This window comes from Colletotrichum scovillei, assembly GCF_011075155.1.
Source record: "Colletotrichum scovillei strain TJNH1 chromosome Unknown Contig00001, whole genome shotgun sequence".
Taxonomy (NCBI): Eukaryota; Fungi; Ascomycota; class Sordariomycetes; order Glomerellales; family Glomerellaceae; genus Colletotrichum; species Colletotrichum scovillei.
The window spans coordinates 1,554,594-1,575,620 of record NW_023336259.1 but is presented as its reverse complement, the minus strand read 5'-3'; the positions used below and the strand labels follow the sequence as shown (position 1 = coordinate 1,575,620).

General features: G+C 54.0%; 3 protein-coding genes across 3 annotated transcripts; all 3 read left to right on the top strand.

Annotated features, from left to right (window-relative positions):
* Nucleotides 1-2,760: 2,760 nt before the first annotated feature.
* Nucleotides 2,761-6,773, top strand: HER10_EVM0010702 (KilA-N domain-containing protein). Its single transcript, XM_035480154.1, has 3 exons — nucleotides 2,761-4,547; nucleotides 4,604-4,736; nucleotides 4,801-6,773. Exons 1-3 carry the CDS (start codon nucleotides 3,896-3,898, stop codon nucleotides 6,125-6,127), a joined length of 2,112 nt encoding a protein of 703 aa, XP_035338861.1. The 5' UTR covers nucleotides 2,761-3,895; the 3' UTR covers nucleotides 6,128-6,773.
* A 493-nt stretch (nucleotides 6,774-7,266) lies between these two features.
* HER10_EVM0001551 (uncharacterized protein) lies at nucleotides 7,267-10,042 on the top strand. Its single transcript, XM_035471295.1, has 2 exons — nucleotides 7,267-8,016; nucleotides 8,075-10,042. Exons 1-2 carry the CDS (start codon nucleotides 7,633-7,635, stop codon nucleotides 9,728-9,730), a joined length of 2,040 nt encoding a protein of 679 aa, XP_035337997.1. The 5' UTR covers nucleotides 7,267-7,632; the 3' UTR covers nucleotides 9,731-10,042.
* A 4,926-nt stretch (nucleotides 10,043-14,968) lies between these two features.
* On the top strand, nucleotides 14,969-20,934 carry HER10_EVM0002482 (uncharacterized protein). Its single transcript, XM_035472191.1, has 3 exons — nucleotides 14,969-18,358; nucleotides 18,614-19,245; nucleotides 19,299-20,934. The coding sequence occupies exons 1-3, from the start codon at nucleotides 16,390-16,392 to the stop codon at nucleotides 20,061-20,063; spliced, it is 3,366 nt and encodes a 1,121-aa protein (XP_035338091.1). The 5' UTR covers nucleotides 14,969-16,389; the 3' UTR covers nucleotides 20,064-20,934.
* Nucleotides 20,935-21,027: the final 93 nt, after the last annotated feature.

Sequence of the window (21,027 nt, the reverse complement as noted above, 5' to 3'; positions counted from 1 at the left end):
TACATTGGCCTGCTTGCTTGCGTTGAACTGCGTTTACTTGCGTAGTCTGGACATTGTCTAGATGGGAATCCATCATTGCCCGTACGCCTGCTCCTCCACGTTGTCCGTCCGCCTCAGAGTGTCTAGGCCCGGTGTGTTGAGTATTCCTTCTGAAAGGCCGACAGACCGACCGCGACAGACTGGGGCTTGAACTCAGGCCATGGGCCACCCTGGTCAAGGACAACAGACCCCTCTCTACCTGGTGTCACCCTACTCTGACCACGCCCCTCGAGCGACGACACTGGGCCCCGGGAAACAACAACGAGGCCCACGTTCAACGAGGTCCTCGACGCCATTACTCCCGTGGCACGCCCCCCCTTCCCGACTCTTGTCGCTGCCCTTCCCTACACCCACCGAACGGCGACGGTTAGCTTAGCCTGGCCGTACCACCCTTCCAGGGCTCGGGTAGCTGGCTGAGAATACCTACTCTCTGCGCCCCAGCCCGACCCAATGGTCAAGGCCGAAGAAGAGACGAAAAAGAGAGGCGAGTGCCGGCGGTCGAGTCGCTTACCGACGCAGCCACGGATCAACCTGACAGGGAGAGTCAGAGTGAGAGAGACGGAGCTTGGGGCTTGGAGCTGGTACTTGGAGGGAGGAACAGGTTTCGAGGTGCGGACGCAGAAGCAGAGTAAAAAGGCCCGCTGCCAGCTAAGGCAAGGTACGGAAAGGCAATGTGAGGTGAGGTGATGGATGTGCTGTTGAGGTTCGCATTCCCACATGGATAGAGAGGAACGCAAGACAGGGCAAAACGCAGTAAGCGTACCGGCACCGCACGCTGTATGCGACAGACAGACGTACGGCTTGTTGGAAGAGAAAAAGAGAGAGAAAGCGGAGTCGTTAGGCACTCGTGAACACAAGGTACTCCGTACGAGTCAATATCTCCACTTTTCCCTGAGGCTTCTTCTCGTTCGCTCCATCCAGAAGCTGAGGATAAGTCGACAGACTGGGGGAACATTGTCAGTTCCGTCCCGTCCACATACGAGAAACAGAGCCCACACCTGGGACTTGGAGTCGGGAAAAAGAAAAGATAAACAGCCAAAAAAAAAAAAAAAAATACTGTACCGATTACAGGCCGTACGAGCGACCAGAGGAAGGACCAGGACCATGCTGCGTAGGTACATGAGACCCCGAAGGAGTTGTAGGTACCGACTACATTGCATCCCAAAGTGCACGTCCCATGCCATCAACAGTACCTACTTTGTAGACAGACGTTGCAAAATAGACATTGAGGCAAAAGAAAAGAAAATAAACGCAAAGGGAGAGAGCAGTTGAAGGAGCTGACGAGAATTGGGTACCAAGACAAGAAACATAGACAGCGCAGTACGTCCGTACCTTACCTTGGTTCCAGAGACGGATCGAGGTTAAGCTCCCAGCTCCATGAACTTGAATGTGAATACACACAAGGTAGGCAAGGGAAGGCTCCTTTGGTAGTAGGGTCCATGGTTCTGCTGTCTGCTCGCTCCTTTGGACTTTGGAGCGCGTGTGCGTTGGCTGTTGGCTGTATGTGTCTCTATGTGTGCCGCGGATGAGTGTGTGTATGTGTGTGTGTGTGTGGCTTCGTCGTCGACGACCGAAGTACCGGGATACTTCGCGCACCTCAACTTTCGCTCATCTGTCCGCCGATACTTTACCTTACCGGGTGGGAAGAAAAAAACTGGGTACGTATCTTTTCCGCCAGTCGTCGCTCTAATTCGGTTTTTTTTCTCTCTTCCTTCTCCCACCCCCCACCTCACCCCCCTTCTCCGCTCTTCATCCTCCTCCCCTCCTTCTCCTCTTCTCCTCCCATCTAGCATCCCATTCAATCCCTCCCCCCCCCCATCCATCCCACTTGGTAGAGACCCCCCCGGTCTCCGTACCACGGTACTTTCGGCCTTATCCTCGCCCTCCAGCTTGCTCGTCCTTCACCCTCCCCCAAAGACCCCCTCATCTTCGACCCCCGGTCGGCCGGACTGTCCACTTAGCAGCAGCACTGAACGGCCAAACCCACCAGTCTCTGAGCTCCTCCGGGGAGGGGGGGCAGGCCCTTGGCCTGTGCCATTTTCCCAACCCAAGCCCACCTACCTTGTCGAACGCCGCTACCAGAGTCCGTATCTTTTGCCCGTGAGATACCTTAGTCCTCGCTGCTATACTTGCCCTCCCAGCACAGCGCCGCGCTACCTGGCTCCGTACCTACGCAAGTATGGTACGTAGTACGGGCCAGACAGTTCACAGTAGACAGACAGACAGACAGACACATGGGCCAAAGAAAGCAAGCGAGCGGGCAAAAGATAGAGAGAGAGAGAGAGACAGACAGACAGAGAGAACCCTGCCGCTCTTCTGGTAGACACAGTACTTACCTGCGAAATGTTGCCCAACAGTACCTCGCCCTTCTGCCTCTCCGCCTCTCTGCACCTCTCGCTCTGAGTCTCTGGGTCCTGGAGTCTGCGCTCTCTCTGCTTCGACCTCTCGGTGCCCCATGGACCCTGCCCCATGCTCTTGAGCTCTGCCATGTCCGTACCGCTACCGCCGTACCACACCAGCATCGACCAAAGTGCGGATACCGCAGTACCCCAGTAAGGTACCTTTACCCTCAACCCTCAATCCTCAACCCGCACCGCACCTGCACCTTGCACTTGCGCCGGCCGGGGTGGGCGTGGACATGGGCCAGAGGGCGTGTGTGGTGTGGATTGTGGATGGATGGACTTCGACCTGCCTCCTCTTCTTTTCTCACCACCAAAAACAAAACCTTCCCACGCCCGTCTTCTTTCTTTTCTTTCTACCTCTCACGACTCCACCAACCACCTCCAATATTCCACTCAGGATAGCCAAAGAGGCGAGGACGGTAGGTCTGAACTTCTTCTACACTTCCACTGCCTCTTCTACCCTCTTCTTCCACCTCCTCACCTCAACCCGCCTAACCTCCAACTCCCCTTCTCATTCCTCTGCTGCACCTCCTACTGCACACCCGCCCCCCATTCCTATATACGCCAAACTCGTAGCTAATGTACCTGCATTAGAAGAGTTGGGCGAGCTCGACGAAGAAAAAAAAAGAGAGAAGCAAAGATCAAGGAAGACCAAGACGATCCACCTGCTCTCCGCGAGTGTTTGTGTGCTGTGTCTGGTACCTGCCTGAATAGAGACCTCCATACAAACGGCCCTCCACCGCTTGTTACTCAGCCCCGATTTCAGAAGAAAAAGGGCATTCCCTCGCTTCGCATCGTCACCGTCCTCGGCTCCATTCGTGCAACCCGCATTGCAATTCCGAGAGACTCACCACAAAGTCTCCTCTTCTGCCACCTCGACAAACGTCTTCTCCATCAGTCAGCCTGCACCCTAAGGCTTACCACCGCCAATTCGACAAGACACCGCAGCTACCAAACCGCCGCCGCCATCTCCATCAAACCTCAGATGCTACGAAGATAGAATCTCCTGATTTTTAACGACTGCTTACGACGACCACGACCGTCCTGATCTGTTTCTTTTCCTCAAAAGAACCATTGTGTGTTGTACGGATTATTCCGTCCATACTTTGTAGCACCGTCACCGCTGGAAGCAACTGCAGTCTTTGCGCCGCCGAGCCCCGTCCGCTGCTCCCAATTGCCCTTGCTCCAAGCTTTTTCGGATATCCAATCCGGCACCACGACAAGACTCCTTGAAAGAGAATTGCTTTCTCTTTCCGCACGTCTGACATCCTGCTGCTGTCGTAGTTTCGAGGCTCGCCAGGCGACCCGGACTTTACTGACCTCTGGTGCTTGGTGGTAGAACCTTCGGGGCAACAACCGTGAAGCTGGATTTACCGTCGATTTCTTCAGTGCAAACCCGGGGACCGACCGACGTGTCGTATTACAACGCTCACCCGGCTCAGAGGCCGTCGTACATGAACAGCGAGAGAGTGCCGTCTCTTCCATTGCCCAACCTGCATCAGGCGTACTCATCGGGTACCTCGTCACCCCGGGTCAGCTCCATTGGCTCCGCTTCAAGCTCTCACGCAGGTTCGCAGTCGTCCTTCACGTCGGCCGCATCCTCCCACGGACCCAAGACACCTTCTCCCACTCTGCCCATCAACGCGGCGATTCCTGGATCTTCCGGTCAACCAATTCCTGGTTACGAGCATTACCCCGCCATGAATCAACCTGCAGCAGACATGTACTATCAGCAACATATTTCTGCCGGTCAAGCGCCACCGCCCCAGACCGTGACCTCCGGCGCAATGTCTTACCACTCCCAGCCACCGCCGTTACAGCCAAGCCATCTGCCTCAATATCAGCAGCAGACTCAATACGGCCAGCCGTACGGTTATGCCAATGGCCTGACTTCGCCCCAAAGCGCTCCCGTGAACAACGGAATGGGTGGACAAAACGTGCTGCCTCTCCCAGGTGTCAACCCTGGAGGGTTCCAGGGTTTTGACACCACTGGCCAAGTCGCTCCTCCCGGTATGAAGCCCAGAGTCACAGCCACTTTGTGGGAGGACGAAGGCAGCCTGTGCTTCCAGGTTGAGGCACGAGGCATCTGTGTTGCGCGTCGCGAGGGTAAGTTCGATTGGCATATCCAATGGTCGCCGAAGCATTGCTAACATGCACACTAGATAATCACATGATCAATGGAACCAAGCTGTTGAACGTCGCGGGTATGACCCGTGGTCGCCGCGATGGAATTCTCAAGAGCGAGAAAGTGAGACACGTCGTCAAGATTGGCCCTATGCACCTGAAGGGTGTCTGGTGAGTTTCATGTGCCCCAAGACAAATCCGGCCGGGCTAGGTCTAACGCGAAGAAAAATAACAGGATCCCTTTTGAGAGAGCTTTGGACTTTGCAAACAAGGAGAAGATCACCGAACTGCTCTATCCCCTCTTCGTCCACAACATTGGCGCTTTGCTCTACCACCCCACGAACCAGACTCGCACCAACCAGGTCATGGCTGCTGCTGAACGCCGCAAGGCAGAACAGAGCCAGATGCGCGGTGCTCCTCAGAACGGCGCACCTGGGCTGCCGTCTATCCAACAGCACCACCACCACTCTATGGGATTGCCTGGACCTCAGCAACCTCTGCCGTCCCATGCTAACATGGGCCGTCCCACTCTCGACCGCGCCCACACGTTTCCTACTCCCCCGACTAGCGCTTCTAGCGTAATGGGTGGCAGCATGGGTGCCTCAGACAACGGATTCCAATGGGCTCAATCTCAAGGAATGGCCAACGCGCAGCCCCAGAACCCCATGTCTATTGACACTGGTCTCAGCAATGCCCGTTCCATGCCGGCAACTCCTGCCTCCACACCGCCTGGCTCCACCATTCAGAACATGCAGCCCTATCAGACCGGCACACAGCAATACGACAGCTCGAGGGCCATGTACAACCAGTCTTCTCAGCAGTCCCCTTACCAAACCAGCCAGGGCTCGCAAGATCGCTCCGTATACGGCCAGAACGACCCATACGCTAAGAGTGATATGGGTCCTCCGTCAGCACGGCCCGCTGCAACGAGCGCCTCCCAGGATCAGAAGCCCTCAAACGGCATCATGCATCCTGATTCCAATGCTTCTCAGCCTGCGGGCGAGGAAGAGGCTGACCACGAGCATGACGCCGAGTACACCCACGACAGCAGCGCCTACGATGCCAACCGCGGATCGTACAACTACTCCGCTCCTCCCGTTGGATCCCTCTCCAACGAACACCAACATCTCTCTCCTGAGATGACAGGCTCACCCAGCCACCCTCCTGCATCCGGCCGTGCTACTCCCCGTACCGCCGCTGCACCTCAGCCTTACTACTCCCAGCAGGCCGGCTACAGCACGCCTCCGCGTGTCGCCCAGCAATCTTCAAGCAACCTCTTTAATGTAATCACCGACCGCAATTCTGCAGCTGCTGGCGGTAACAATGTTTACCAGCCTCAGTCCGACATGAACTCCATGCCCAACGGGTACCCCTCACAGATGAACGGTGCTTCGAGTGGCATCAAGCGTGGTCGTGATGATGACGACGACCTGCAGCGTCCGCTGAGCGGTGGCGGCATGGACATGAAGCGCAGAAAGACGCTCATGAACTCGGCTGTTCCCACGTATGACACCATGGCTCGCGCTCCTCCTGTTATGGCTCAACAGCAGCAAGGAAGGTAGTGGCAGCGACATTTGTGGGCCGGCCATACTCTATCAGCCCTGAACCTCAGTCACTTCATTGGTGGGCGTTGTGGCGACATTTGGTTTGAGGCATAATGATAAACTGATTATGATCCTGAAGCCTCGAGTGCGAGGTCTCTTGACATTCTTTGCACACCAATTTTCTTATTTGTCTTTTTATTCGCGAGACGACTTTTCGGCATCGAGGACCCACTGGAGACGACGCTGACGAGCTGACGACTTCTCATTCCCTGTTTTTTAAACGCCCATCACGGCTGTAGATGCTGATGAATGACGCCTTGCATGGGGGAGGACGTAATCCTAAAGACTCGACCATTCTTCTTTTTTCCGGATCTTCGGGACAACATACACGAAAGAGCACGGTGGGGTTGGAAACTACGGCCTGTTGGCCCGTTATGATACTCGGGCAATGCGGCATGCGAACACCACACCGGAGGACGGACCATCAACATCACCGACATCTTTTCCTTTGCTTTGGTTTCGAATACAGTGGAGGATCATCTGGCGCTGAAATGTGTCAGAGATGGGGGATTAGGATGATGACCTTATGACGATTGTTCCTTTCACAAAAGTGTGAGACGTGTGTTGGAAACTGTCTCTTTAGGTAATGACTTGACGAATGGAAATAAAAAAAGCTGTTGCTGCTTCAAAACCACAGGCCATGGAAATCGTGAAGTTGTGATGTTGAAGGCAATCTCTCCTTCATGTTAGTTGGACGAGCAGAGTCCTTCTAGCCAAATGTGAGAACGAATTTGACTAGCAACTGGGTTATGGTTCTGGCTAGTGTTGATGTCGGTCGGTCTCACGGGTACACAAATGGTCTCGGCATCGATTGACTTCAACGTCCTGGGTTCTAAACTATCCAATACGGGTTCAATATTGGAATTGAGAACGGGACGAAGGTCGATGAGGAGGACTAAGACTCACTCGACTAGGTGATAATTCAATTCCCGTTCCAGGTTTATTCGAGCGGGGCTGGAGATCAATGCACACATTGGTCAAAGTAACACAAAGAATGATCAATTGATAATTGCCTTCAATCTACCTCAGCCCAGATGTTGGTGGAGACTGACCGATGTAAGGTAAGATGGGAAGGCTCGCCAGTACCTCAGGGCTCCCGTCGGCTAAAACCCGGACCGCCTGCCCTTCCACTAAGGTAGCGCTAAGGCACCTTGACCACCTGCGTCGGGGGTAGGTACCTCGCTCGAGCTAAGATCTACCTTAGGTAGCCCAGCTCAAGTATTATTCTGCGGCTCAACTCGGGCTTGGAGCGACAATCCTATCTTCAAGTCACATTTTTTTTTATTTGCGGCACTACCACTACTTTTGAACAAATACGGAACTTGGAGACGAAGCATTGGCATCGAATATTCAATTGATGGCCGCAAGGGTGCAGATATAGTATCACGGCGCGACTCTACCCTTCCACGGCTCCTACCTTCAACCACGATCGAAATCGACCGACCGATTGACCGAATCACAACATGGCTACTCCGACGCAGATGAAGCATGCGGCTTCCCAGCAGGGTAGAACCCCTTCGCAGCTTACAGCAGCGACCCCGCCGGTGTCGACGCCTTTTTCAGCATCGCAAGCGCACACAGCCTTTTCGCCGAGAGGACCTAAGTCGTCGCCTCAGCAGTTCAAGAAATCGCCGGCGACCTCGACCACTTTGATGGGCCACCCAGCTAATGGTGCTCTCAACTTCGATAGCCCTTCCGCAGCAGCCGCGATGGGTGCGCTTGGGATCAGTGGTGGATTGGACATGGGGCTAGATCATGCCGGGATCGCGGGCTTCGGTGGTTTGGGAGCATTGGGCAGCGAGGACGACAAGCTCAAGAGGTTTGATACCGTCATTGATATTCTCAGCGTAAGTCATGAGTGTTTGTTTCTCGTGGTCACAATGGGAACTAACGATGTCCTTGTAGAAGGCAACAGGTCGAGTCAGCGAAGCAGGCCTCGAACGACTTACGCTCCGAACTGGTCTTACTAGCATGTGGGATGAGCATCGGTCGCCCGACGGCAGGAAAACAAAAATGCTCGTCATCGCCGGACAGGCATTGACCATCGATATCGAGCTGAACAACAACATCGTGGAGAATGTCTCGCTGGGCTTTCCAGAATCTGGGCCAGTTGTCACAAGACACAAGGATCAAGCTGGCAACATCCTGCTCAAGGATCTGCAACTTCGCCCTGACCAGAGCCCGTTAACCAAGACTTTAAAAGCGTTCTCTGCCAATCTTGAACGTCTGGCAACTCTCGACAAGCTGAGCGTCATTCCGGGAGTTGACTGCCAAGAGGCTCTAGCCGGCATCTTTGAGAGTCTCGAAAGACTCCACAAGTGGGAAATGTCGAAGCTGCGGGAAGACCCTGCCATGAGCGGCAAGCCCGAACGTTTCCTCGAGACGACTGCTATGTGCACCAAGAGCGGTTGTCCGAGGATGCATTCGAGGGGTATGGTGGGACTAAGCATCGAGTATTGGACGGAGAGGCGCCATGTCATCCCCAAAGCACCAGAGACGGCGCGCTACTGCGAGAACATGGAGAAGGCCTGGTCGATTCTCATAGGCTGTAAGGCGTTGGATGGTGAAATGTTCCCTCCCGTTCGGGTGTCTGAGAATTGGATTTCCCAAAAGGTTGAGAAGACCGAGCCTGGACCCGAGGATCTTCTCGTTGCAGCTTCTGGGCCGGCTCTTGACTGGCTGGAACCGGAGCCTACGACGCTGCCACAGACGGACGACAATAAGGATTCGGGCATCGACGTGGTGCAGGCGGATGGCACGACGCACAAATACCCGAACGTCAAGTTTGTCGCGACACTCACCCCCTCAGTCATCGTGCCGCAGTCGGTATGGAACACACTACACACCCTCACAGGAGCTCAGGCTCAGCCCATGCCTCTGCCGACCTACACGTTTGATAGCATATCTTTCCCGATACCCGAAGGGAGTCACCATGATGCAAGCGAGCTAAGAGTCATCTCTTGCAAGAGGAGTGTTCCGATGCCGAGCAATGATAGCACCGTCTCATCCCGGAAACACAAGAACACGCTGCTTATCTACAAACCAGTGTATGGACAAACAGTCACCGAGCTATCGTTCTCGCACCCACGGCAGCTGGTAGCAATGCTACCCATCCTCCGCCAGTATGCGCTGATCTCGACGCTATTGGAGAGAAGCTTCGGATCTGATATTTCTGGCGAGGCTTTACCCGAGGTTCATGAAAATATCACAATGAGTGATACGACAACAACGCAGGCCGAATACGAGAGATTCATGTCCAAGAGCTATGACGAGAACGAGCAGGAGCTTACTCTGGACGTGGTGCTGACGGTCCATCCCTCTGCTGGTTTGCATATCGTCTTTCCCTTCCGCGGCGCAACCGCCAACGTGGACCTGCAAATCCAGCAGAACGGAGTGGTACATGTCGTGTCACAAAACATCGTGCCGGCCGATGGTAGTGATGCGGCGGAGGCTGACAAGGGGAAGGGCAAGCAGTTTACCCCGCAGGACTTGGGCAGGTTGCTCGAGGTGATGGAGGACCTCTGCTCCTGGGCAGAATGGATTCGAAAGAACCTGTCGTAAGCGTTGCTCTGCCGAGATGGACGATCGATCGATCGACCTCTTTGATCACAAAAAAGGCCATGACCGGTAGAAGTACATGACGTCTGGATCGGCTTTTGGGTTGTTGTTTTTTGTTCTGTATAATTGATACCCAGGCGGGATCAACGGGGTCTACCAAGTGAACCCCTCTCCCGTCTTTTCTCGACAGACAAGGAACGGGGAAAGCGAGCTTCAGGTATCTCCTATGGATACCAACCTACGAAGCTTCTGGAAAAGGCAAGGCCTAGAGGTGAGGGGAACAGATGAGCGATGCAAGCTGCATGATGATTTGGGGTTGGTTCAGTTCCGAGGCGTTGGGTCTTGGGTTTCTTTGGGTTTGACGGGCGGGGGGGATGGTGGTTTAGGTTGGCCTTTCACCCACTTGGTTTAGGCAGAGAAAGATGCCTACTAGGTAGTCTGTAGTGTGAGCCCGAACAAAGGAAACACTTGAAGTAAACAGGAACCAGTTTGAGGGCGGTGAATGGCTCCCAGTTACCCTCCAAGCTTCACACTCTCTTACACAAAAGCAACTGCATGAAGAAGAGGTCTGAAAGAAGACAAGTGTGATAATGACGTTTCTTTCTTTTGTTTTTGCTAGGCTTGGGTATTTCCGGCACATCTTGAGAAAAGTTTAAGTTTCCCCGCCGCCCGGCGGGAAGACCATACTTTAGCGTGCCCTGGCTGCGTGGCTGCATGGCTGAGTGAATGCGATGTTTTGGTTGTTTGATGTTGATCTGTTGATGTGATCGACGGGTCTTGCTGCCTGACTGAGAACCCGCCCTGGCTGTGACGTTATGTTTTCTACGCTAGTGCCCGTGGCCGTGGCCGGACGGTACGGACGCAAAGTTGCAAAACTGCCCTCTTTCCTACTGCAGGGCCACTTTCTTCCCCATGCCATGCCCATACCCCAGTGGACTTACATGTTGTTTTTTTGGGCATCCTTAAGGGTGGGGCGATGATGATGGATTGGATGCCAGTGGGTGAATGTAGTTCGGATCGTCGATGCCTCATACCACGGTAAACTTTGGCAAAGAGACCCTGCAGGACCCTGAGAGACCCTTGATGTTTTGGATGCAAGATTGGTTTTCTTGAGCTGGGTTCTCTTTTTGTTTTTCGGGGTCTTTCTGGGTCGCAGCGAGACGGGCCTAGTGCGGTATGGATGAATGGATGGGTTGGGGCCTCGAAGGGGGGTTTTGAGTCAATTTTCAATATATCGGACTTGAGACTTGCGAGAGGAAGGGGTTCACGAGGTTGAGGTCTGGCATTATTGAAGAAAACAGGGCAGTAAAGGTAGAATCAGGGACGAAAGAGCCGGGAAACGGCGGGGGAACCGGAGGGAAGGGCGGGCTGGAAGAGTCGATGCGTTTCTGGGTATGTTGTTTTTTTCCACAACCTCGTCATCCCTTTGATTCATAAAGCTGGAGGAGGAGCAGGTTCTTTACCCACCTTACCATGCTTACCAAGTTCACCGTATTGAAGATGGGTTTTTGCAACAATTCTGTCCCGGCACAAAGGCCTACCTGAGACGAGGACTGTTCGAGACAGACTGAATAGAGACAATGCGATATATAAGGTATCTTGGACAGATATAAGTGACGAGGTTGAAGAAGCAAAGCGGATGAGACGGGTGATCCGGGACGTTCTTCTATCCTCGGAGTGGTGGCGCCCGTCGGCGGTCCACAGTAAGCCCCGGGGCGCGAAACTGCGAATAGACGGGGCGAACGATGGTTGGCTTCTGCTAGGCTACCCGGCAGTTCGGTCACCGAACTTTACCTCTTTGTCCAAGTTTTACTACGAACCAGTCTTTGATTGGGCGTAGGTCGCAACGGTTGGATGCCGATAATTCGGATATTGAATACATATTGTCAAAAAAGTCGTTTCTTCTTCCATGTGCTGTCTTGACCATTTGGGTACCATGATTCGCAAAAGCCTCATGTCTGACACAATGACACAGATGCGGGCAGTTTTTGCCCCTCCCTTCTTCCCGCCTATGCCGCCCCAATTTGGCTGTTGGTTCTGTCTTCGGGAGTCTGTGCTGTGCCAGTTGCAGAAGGATCCGAGGAGGCGAGAGAGGGGGGGAAAAGGGAGGGGCTTTTGGGGCCCGAAGAGGGTCTTTAGAGGGGGAGAGAGGAATTCCAGTATCGATAGGAGATTTCTTGGTGGTAGTTTACCTATTGTTGTTGACGGCAAATCAATAAACAATGGGAAAGTCAACAAATCGGGTACTCCAAACAAAACAAGGACGGGAGATCCGATTAATCTGGAGACGGACTGGGGAGGAGATTGGCGGAGACAACGACGGCGACGGGTACTGTATGGATATCGCTTGCTTGATTAGATAGAAGGCAAGGTATCCATCTTTACCGAGTATCGTAAGTACCTAACCTTTGAAGACTCCGTACGGATAGTTGGCTCCGCGAAAAAAGTGTCCACGCAGATTGCAGATTGTCAAAAAGAGGAGCCGTTTGATCTACTGTGTAAGGGCAGGGTGGGTTGGCCATCTTTACCCATAATGCTTGGCGGCCGCCAAACAGTTACGGTACTGCCAACGGGCTATTCGGAAGTCTGCGGTTGTTCATTGTCGAGAACCGAGGACATTGCTTTTACCATGGCGGGCCGCGGCTGCGCAATCTGCGATGCTGCATCGTATTAGAGATTTGACGCACAGAAAGGGTGCCGATGGGGTTCACCGTTCAGCTGAGCTGGTCCACTCACTTACACCCAATTTCAAAGTCATCCCATCTTTTCTTGCGTTCTTGGTGTGCTCCGGTTCTTGAGGAATATTGGTGTTACCTTGGCTGACACCTTCCCCTTACCTCGAAATCTTCTTGACTTGCATTGCCGTCTCCTTTGTGTTGCAGCGGCGAGTCGTGCCCGTCTCTTCGGAGGGGAAGCGCCCTCCCTTCCCGTCTCTATTCCAGAGTTGCGGCCGCCGTCCCAACGACATGCGGGAGTCTACTGACTGTGCTGAAAGATAGAGACCAGAATTCCATCTGAAGGTCAAAGAGTGTCCGAGCTTTCGAGGCTCGAACGGGGATCCAAGCTCAGCACTTCCCCCCTCCCCCGCCCTAGTCCTACTGAGTTGCCCGCGTGGTGGGCCGAATGAGAAAGGCGTGCGTGGTCTTGACTCTCTTCGCGGTACGCCCGTTTTATTTTTGAAAAGCGGCCCGTTGAAGAGCTCCAGTTTGAATCACTGAGAAGAGCAAGAACGAAGCATGGAGAGAACCACCAGTTTCTTCTTAGAGGAAACCTTGTAAAGCCGCTGCCGCGCACCATGGTGTTTGACCTTTCCCAAACGTTCCAGGAGCTTCAACGTTGGCTGGTGGGCAGTAAGCTAAAAAAGAGATTTGAGGCAGACGAGGGGCCGGGCAGGAGGCTCCAGGTCGTCCCAGATTCGCTAGCCCGGCGAGCTCGACCGTGCCCTCGATTCTCTGCGATGCCATCTGGCATCTCTAGGAGTCTAGTGGTTGTCAAGGAGTGCTTTGGGCAGCTTGCGGTGCTCTCTCTCACGTTTCCTCCAGACTTTCAGTGAAGCGAGATGACGCGGTCACAGGCATGAAATCGTAATATCAGGCGCAATCAATCGCTGACCTTGCTGCTTTCCCCATTGAGATCGGAAGCTGCGAGCGATACTGTGGAGAGCCCAGTCGATATGTTGGGAATATTGAACTATAGGCATGCTGCATGATGAATGGACCGGACAGCTGGGAAGGCAATAATTGGTGAGGCAAGGTTGATGGCTGTCGGCCTGTGTGTGTGTGTGTGTGTGCCAGTGTGGTGGTCATGACGGTCCAGTGGTGACGACGAGTTGTGTACCTACGGCGAAGTGTGTGCGCGTATGTGAGTGTAAGGTAAGGTACCTGCGGCGAGGTACCTCGAGGTTGTGTTGACGAAGTATTTGTTTTGGTGTTTTTGTTTTGTTTTGGTTCCCGGCTGTGGCTTGTCGCGTTTGTTTAGTGGCCTGGCTCCATCAGCCATGGGTCAGCCGTCTTTTCTATTTTGATGATGAGCCCACCTTTTCCCGCTGCCCGACAGGCGGCTCGCCAATGTGGTCACTCGTGTCCGAGACGCAGATAATCTTGTACAGCCCGAGAATGACGAGTTGGAAAGAAAAAGAAGAAAAGAAAAGAAGCGTTCCTGGCTTATGCTGCGTGTCGATGGAGTCCAGAGTGAACAAGTGGCAGTTGAGTCGTGGCTATGAGACCAAGGGGAAAGGGGGGCCCCCTTTGGCACTGCAGCGACTACTGCAGAGTGTGTGACTGCATGTTGGGCCTGGCAAGCTGGATCTTGGACGAGGCGAATAGGCGTGAGGCCGTCCCGGAGGAAGAAGAGATGGATGCCCCAGAACTAAGAAGAATTCCGTGTAAGAGGGAGGAGCGCAAGCCTCGTCTGGTCTTGGTTGGACGGTGCGGTGCGGACGCTTAGACGAGATGGATATGGATCAGTCCCGCACATTGTGCATTCTCGCAGTGCGCCAGACTTGATTGTCCAATACGTCTCCAGAGCGTGTTGATCTCCCTCGTTGTCTTGCCCATATTTTCCTCTGTCTGGAGTCTGGTGAGGTTTGGGCTGCAGGAGACTTCAGACGCGTGGGCGGGACCCTGCAGGCAGATGGAAGGATTCAACCAATAGACGATGCTTGTAGACCTCCAAAAAGGCATCCCCCCCGGCACAATCTTGGGGGGTCCCCTGGCGTCTTTTGGACGCCAGACCGTTGGGTAAGTTGGGTTTAGTGATGTCAGGGTTAGAAAGAGGTCGTGGATCTGTGTGTTTGTTGGCTTGTGACTAGTAGTTAGTGGGTGGACATAATAATGAGGGACAAGAGAAACAGACTCGGGCCCAAAGTTGGCCATCATCACGAAGAAGCAAGACAAGTTTGCAGCCTTGAGATTCTTCAGTTGAGACGCTGCATGTCTAGAGCTGGGTGATGAGATTTTGTTTTTCTTTCTTTTTGTTTCTTCTTTCCCCAATCCGGGACCTGCATCTGCGACCTTGTGGCTTCCTGAACGGCTTCAGCTGCGGTCTTGCTCTAACTGACCGGATCCACTTCGAGGCGCGTAGTCACGTGTGAATCTAGCTGGTTTGGGAAATATTGTAAACAACACACGCCACGCGCGCCATCGCGAAAAAAGAAGCAGCGACTTCCCAGGTTTCTCAGTGTCCACATCTGCACGCCCTTTCTCACTCCCGTTCCAGAGAGACCAGTCAAGTTTCGCCTTCACCACCTAAAGGTAAGGTACCTTGGCAAGGAAAGTCTCCATCCTGACTGCGATCCCCCGGCTTGGACGTGCCATTCCTGCCTGCCCACCCGCCTGCATCGACCATTCATTCACCCATTACCTGCCTGGTCGTGGTCTCTCCCATCTTCCTTACCTTAGGTACTCGCGTATCCGTACTGTCCCAAACCCACTCGGCTCGCGCTGCGCTGCGCTGCTGCACCTTTCGCACTTACACCCGCAAACCCGCAACCCAACCACCACCCACTTCACCCACCCGCTCGCTCTTGACGCACACAACCCGACGCACACACTCACCGCGCATCCTCCTCTTCCCCGAATCCTATTTGCGCCTACCTCTCTCCTACCCTCACAACTCCTTCTGTTCCCTTCCCGTTTTGTGCGTTTCGTTGCGTCCATCTCCTTGCCGCGTTTCCAAGTTTTTGGTCCCCTTCCCGACAAAACTCACCCTACCTTTCCCCCAAGGGTCTTGTCGTTTCGCCACTCTCGCGCGCGCGCCTCTCATCAGACGACGGGACGCAACAAGATCCCATCCATCTACCGGTACCGTCCCTTCATGCGATGACTTGACAAGGTCCTCTGCCGATCACGAATCGCCAACTGAAGCGGAATGAAGATGCGAAGCAAGACGCATACCTGAACGTTCCTGCTCGCTCGACTTATCCAAACCATCCCCCTCAGACCTTAGCGCCATGCAGTAGACGCACTTGCGCTCCCGTCCCGTCCCTTCTTTCTCTGCCTGCCTACGCCTACCTACTCGGCCTCGCCTCGTCTTGTCCTCCTGCCTGGACCCTCTTCTTCCTCCTTCTCTTTCAGCCTTCTTTTCTGCAACATCGCGTCCACACCCATCATCACACCAAGAACGAGGGCGCCCTTTCTGGCTGACCAGGCCACTTCGCCTCGTCCACGTGTAACCAGTACTGGCACATACACACAACTTGGACCCTTAAACACACGTCCAGTCCTATCACCATCTTGGGATAAACCCCACGAAAACAACGACGACACTACTCCGTACTCCCTACCCTCCGCGCACCCGGGACTACTGCCCTCACGTCTCGTCATCGTAGTCAGCATCCCTCCGATCGTCCACGGAACGGCAGAACACCACGCGCTCTACCTAGCCCTCACCTCAACACCTACGGCATATCACCATCGACCGCGCTTTGCTCTACCACCTACCAAACACCATAGGTTCATCAGCGGAACAGTATACGACGACGAATACCAGCGACAGATTGTTTGGAACAAGGATTGATTCATTGCTTGCTGAGCACACCTACCGCCTACACAATCACATCACTTCCTACAAGTGAATTTGCTCTTCTTTGTATTTCGACAGCGACCAACAACAACACCAGAAGAAAGACACCCAATCATTACGACACCAAGAACACCTTCACCATGTCGTTCTCCAATAGCAGTGGCGGAACACTCACTGTTCCTAGCCCCACGCACGTCCACCATGTAGATGTGCTCGCATCCTCAGTCCGGAGCCTGCGAAGGTCTCTTTCCCGATCACCTTCAAAGTTCAGCCTGGCGCGTACGAGTTCCCCCAGCTCAGAGAGCTCACACAGCGGTTCTCATACGCCTGTGCAAGAACAATCGCCCTGCCGACGATACACTCCTACCCCTACGCCTCCTAGCAGCAGCCACAACAACATCAACTTTGGGGATTTCCAAAGCCATACACCAGCGGGGCTCCCTCCTTCCATGACCTCAACGACGCCCTTTAGCTCTCCACCAACCCTTGCGACACCCTTTCGCCCCAGTGTTCGGCTCTCACTACGCTCGGCAAAATCAGCAAAGGCAACCGGCAGCCCCTCGAGGCCAGCGACTCGATTAAGGACATCGCCTAAATCCCCCCTCAAACGCGCGCTCAACGCTACAACAGACTCGGGGGTAAATTCCACTCCTTCCTCATCTTCAAGCTCGGAGGCCTCGGGCCAGGAAAATAACCAGTCTTCTGCACAACAGAGCCCGCGTTCCCGATCGTCCCTCCAAAAATCATCACGCCATAGCCTTCATCTCGACGTATCCGGCCACGCTCAACAGTCGAATATCTTCAAGCATCTGGAAAGTCAGGGCGATTCGCAAGGAGCACCAGGATCGGGCGCTCTCAAGCGCAGCGACGCGATCATGAATTTGGATCAGGCGTCGCTGGGTAGCCCAGTCGCGAAGCGAAGAAGTTTACATGGTATTTCAAGCTTTGGTCAAAACACATCTGACTTCACCATTTTCGATAACACCAGCAACACGCCGAGCAAAACCAACTTTGACATCCACGATGAGGCGAACCGTGAGCGTGAGTACGAGCTCTTTGGCTCGCCAACCGTTCCTGCTCCCAGAGAGCCACTCCCATCCCCTACCCCGCCTCAGATTCCGAGAAGAACCGGCTCTCTACGACGTTCAACGTTGCAGCAGAGACAGCATGATCGGAGTTCGTGGGGACGTAAGTCTGGCGCGAGTCACTTGGCTCAGATGAGCGGAGATTTTTCAACTCCCAATGTCAAGAACCGGCCCCGCCTATCGATGGATCAATTCCTCCCTCCTCAGCTTCCTCGGGACAGCCCTTTCAATTCAAACGGGCCTTTGCCCAACCCCTCTGCTCATCCCGTTGAGCGGTCTTCTCATCAGCCTCATCCGCTGTCAAAGACGCTGGTGACCTCGACGTCTGGCAACAGTCTCGAGGAGCAGAACAACAGCATGCCTCCTCCCTACGTCTTTGAAAAGCCACGGGCTCCTCTCAACTTCGCCAAGTCGATGCCTTACGGTTCTTCTCGGCCACTCTTCATGCAGGAGGAAAATGAGACTGTCACACCTTTCAAGGCGGCTAAGCCATGGGCGGGAGCTTTCATGTCTACAGGCCTCGTTTCGAAGGTCAACCGCAACCCCGAGGAAGACAACAAGCTCACGATGCCTGATACGCCTTGCAAGAAGCCAACCAACGGTTTCGCCACCTTTCCGCCTCCTCCCGGAAGCGCCATCAAGAAGAACAACCGTTACTCTTTTGGCGGCATGCCTTCAACTCCGTTCGTGGCCCCCGGTGCCCCGTCACGCAGCACCTTCGGCGGCAATCCCGGAAAGGGTCTGGGCATCTTCCAAAGGCTGGGATCGCGCCATGCACGCCGAGGAAGTGTCTTGAGTCTGGATGATGATAAGAAATTCTCCCTCGACACCAACTTCAACATCGGCCTTGGGGCTGACATCGACGCCCCTCCTACTCCTACGAAACATGGACTCACACCGAGCAAGGGCCTCACTCCCAGTCTGAGCAACTTGAGCGAGCAGAGCATCGAAAGTCCCAGCGCCAAGAGGTCACTTCCACCTCCCATGTCAGCTGTGCGGCCGATGATTTCTAGAGAATCTACTGGTATGTATACCGCTCGGGAGCGGTCCGACGACAAGAGTGCCAGTTGCCCCCTACCGAGTTCTCCGCTCGGTTCAACTAGCTCTCTTACCGATGGACCGTCTCCTACGCAGCGTCTTTCTTTGCCGTCTTTTGGTCGATCGAGGTCTAGAAGGGGGTTTAGTGCTCCTTCGCCATTGCGGACCCGACTTTGTACCAGTACAACGGATTGTGATCATCAAAAGGACATTTTGGCTAAGATTACTCCTCACCATATAGCTAGCCCTGTGGAACAGCGCTCCCCGAGGACTCCCTCGTCTCACGTTGTTCTTCCCGATGCCAGTTGCCTGTCAATCTCGAACCCAGCCGAGTCAACGCGGAGCACTACTACCCCGGTTACTCCATCCGGGCGAGAATCCTTTCAAAGCACTTCGACACACCTCATGACCCCCGTCAATGCCGGTCGTGGTGGCGGCGATGTCGAAGACTCACTCTATTCGCGGTTTGACAAGGTCGAGATGATTGGCAAGGGAGAGTTCTCTTCCGTCTTCCGCGTGGTCAAGAACGGATACTCCCGCGCCTCGTTCCTCTCTGTCTTTAGTGGAACTCCGACGAAGAACCCTCGCGAGAGTCCCGAGCCCGATCGTATTTACGCCGTGAAGAAGGCACGCCGCCAATTCACTGGACCCAAGGATCGTCTGGCCAAGCTCAGGGAAGTTCACGCACTTCAGGCCCTGACACACGCAGACCACGTTATCCACTACGTCGACAGCTGGGAATACAACCAATACCTTTACATTCAAACCGAATACTGCGACGAAGGTACCTTGGACAAGTTCTTGAGCAACGTTGGTCGCAAAGGCCGACTGGATGACTTCCGTATTTGGAAGGTTATCCACGACATTGGCTTGGTGAGTAAAGATTGCCTTGTTTTTGTGACGTCTGACGACTGACTTGGAGATAGGGTCTTCAAAGCATTCACGAAGCTGGTTTCATTCATCTCGACCTGAAGCCGGCGAACATTCTCATCACGTTTGAGGGTATCCTTAAGATTGGCGACTTTGGCCTGGCTACCGAGTGGCCTGCTGCCAAGGGCGTCGACGCCGAGGGAGACAGGGAGTACATTGGTCCTGAAATCCTTCGCGGCGATTTCAACAAGCCTGCGGATATTTTCTCACTCGGTCTCATCCTGATTGAGATGGCTGCCAACGTCGTTCTCCCCGACAACGGCCCTACGTGGATTGCTCTTCGCTCTGGTGACTTGTCCGAAGTTCCTAGCTTGACCTTCAGCGCCACCACTACGACTAGTTCATACCGAGACGCCGCTGGTGTTCCTACTATGCAATCGTTGGACGACCCACTCCTCGGTCAGACCAGTGCTCCAGATATCAGCCTGCATTCGGGAATCGCCCCTACTCGGGTGAACGTGGTCATGGACGACGAAAGCAGCCCTTTCATTACGCGAAAGCGCACCGAGCTCAGATCTCCCCCGGACTTTATGAGCGACCCTTTCCACCCCAGCTCGCTGGATCAAATCGTCCGCTGGATGGTCAGGCCCGAGCCTGGCGAGCGACCTACCATTCAACAATTACTGACCACTACGGCGATGTCGTGGGTCGCCGAACGTCGCAGATCAGCTGCGACTGTCTTTGAAGGTGTCTGGGGACCTAGCGAGTCAACAGCCCTTCCCACCTTGGTGGACGAAGACACAGAAATGATGGACGTCTAGACACGTCCGTCACATAAACATGCCTTCTTTCTCGGCTTGGAATTTTACTCACGGCTCTGTATTTGCAGAGTGGTGGAGTTATTGAACGCATTGTCTGGATTGATCGATTCTGGCTGGATCTCTCTTGCAAGTGGATACGGCGAATTCGAATTGGAATTCTGGAAGACGGCGTTGGAAGGCGAGCATGTGTCTCGCAGTCTTTGATGGCTATCGGAAATTACTTTATTACGGCGGCGTACACCTTACGAAATCACGATGCTACGGTTCAGCCTTGTGGCGAGTTCAGCACTATCTGCTGTGGAGACCATTATGGCCTTCCTCTTTGGTTGTACGCTCAGCGGCATATCACGATTTCAGACTGTTCGACTTCGCGAACGAGTTTTGGCGTCAATCCTCTTGGCATGCCTATACGCGGGCACTCGCTTGCAAAGCATCGCCAGAGATATTTGTTTCGAAAAAGAAAGTTGGAAAGTTTGGCGGGTCGGTGGCATGGCTCATCAATTGTTGAGCCTTTTCTGCCATGGCTGCGGCCGCCACGAGACTTTCGTGTATAGACTAGATATGGATTCTGGGAGACGTGTCCGAGTAGGCACCGTCTCAGCAACAATCTTGGCGTCGAGTACGAAAAAAAAAAAACGGGAACCAGGAAAAACACCGGTCTCTAGAGAGACTCGAAACACGCGGTTTCTTCTGGGTCTCTGGTTCACAGCACCATAGGACAATGACGGTACCAAAAAGGCTTCGATGGGAAACGGAGGCTCCGGGCTGCATTGCGCGTGCATCGCAACATGTACATTTGAGTAATTTTGTCAGAGTATCGGCTGGCGATTGGGAGAGGAGGAATCCAAACGGGCTTTTCTTTTGTTCTGTGCCTTCGAGCGCATTCATAGCCCTGGGTATGGTTGTTGTCTTTTTTACATGTTTCTTCTCTTGTGAGGAAATTCTGCATGGTAACCGTATCATA

Coding starts and splice junctions, on each gene's coding strand:
- HER10_EVM0002482 (XM_035472191.1), top strand. CDS start 16,390: ATGTCGTTCTCCAATAGCAGTGGCGGAACACTCACTGTTCCTAGCCCC. Junction 18,359..18,613: donor GATTTCTAGAGAATCTACTG/GTATGTATACCG, acceptor CTCACCATATAG/CTAGCCCTGTGGAACAGCGC. Junction 19,246..19,298: donor TTATCCACGACATTGGCTTG/GTGAGTAAAGAT, acceptor ACTTGGAGATAG/GGTCTTCAAAGCATTCACGA.
- HER10_EVM0001551 (XM_035471295.1), top strand. CDS start 7,633: ATGGCTACTCCGACGCAGATGAAGCATGCGGCTTCCCAGCAGGGTAGA. Junction 8,017..8,074: donor CCGTCATTGATATTCTCAGC/GTAAGTCATGAG, acceptor ATGTCCTTGTAG/AAGGCAACAGGTCGAGTCAG.
- HER10_EVM0010702 (XM_035480154.1), top strand. CDS start 3,896: ATGAACAGCGAGAGAGTGCCGTCTCTTCCATTGCCCAACCTGCATCAG. Junction 4,548..4,603: donor CTGTGTTGCGCGTCGCGAGG/GTAAGTTCGATT, acceptor CATGCACACTAG/ATAATCACATGATCAATGGA. Junction 4,737..4,800: donor ATGCACCTGAAGGGTGTCTG/GTGAGTTTCATG, acceptor GAAAAATAACAG/GATCCCTTTTGAGAGAGCTT.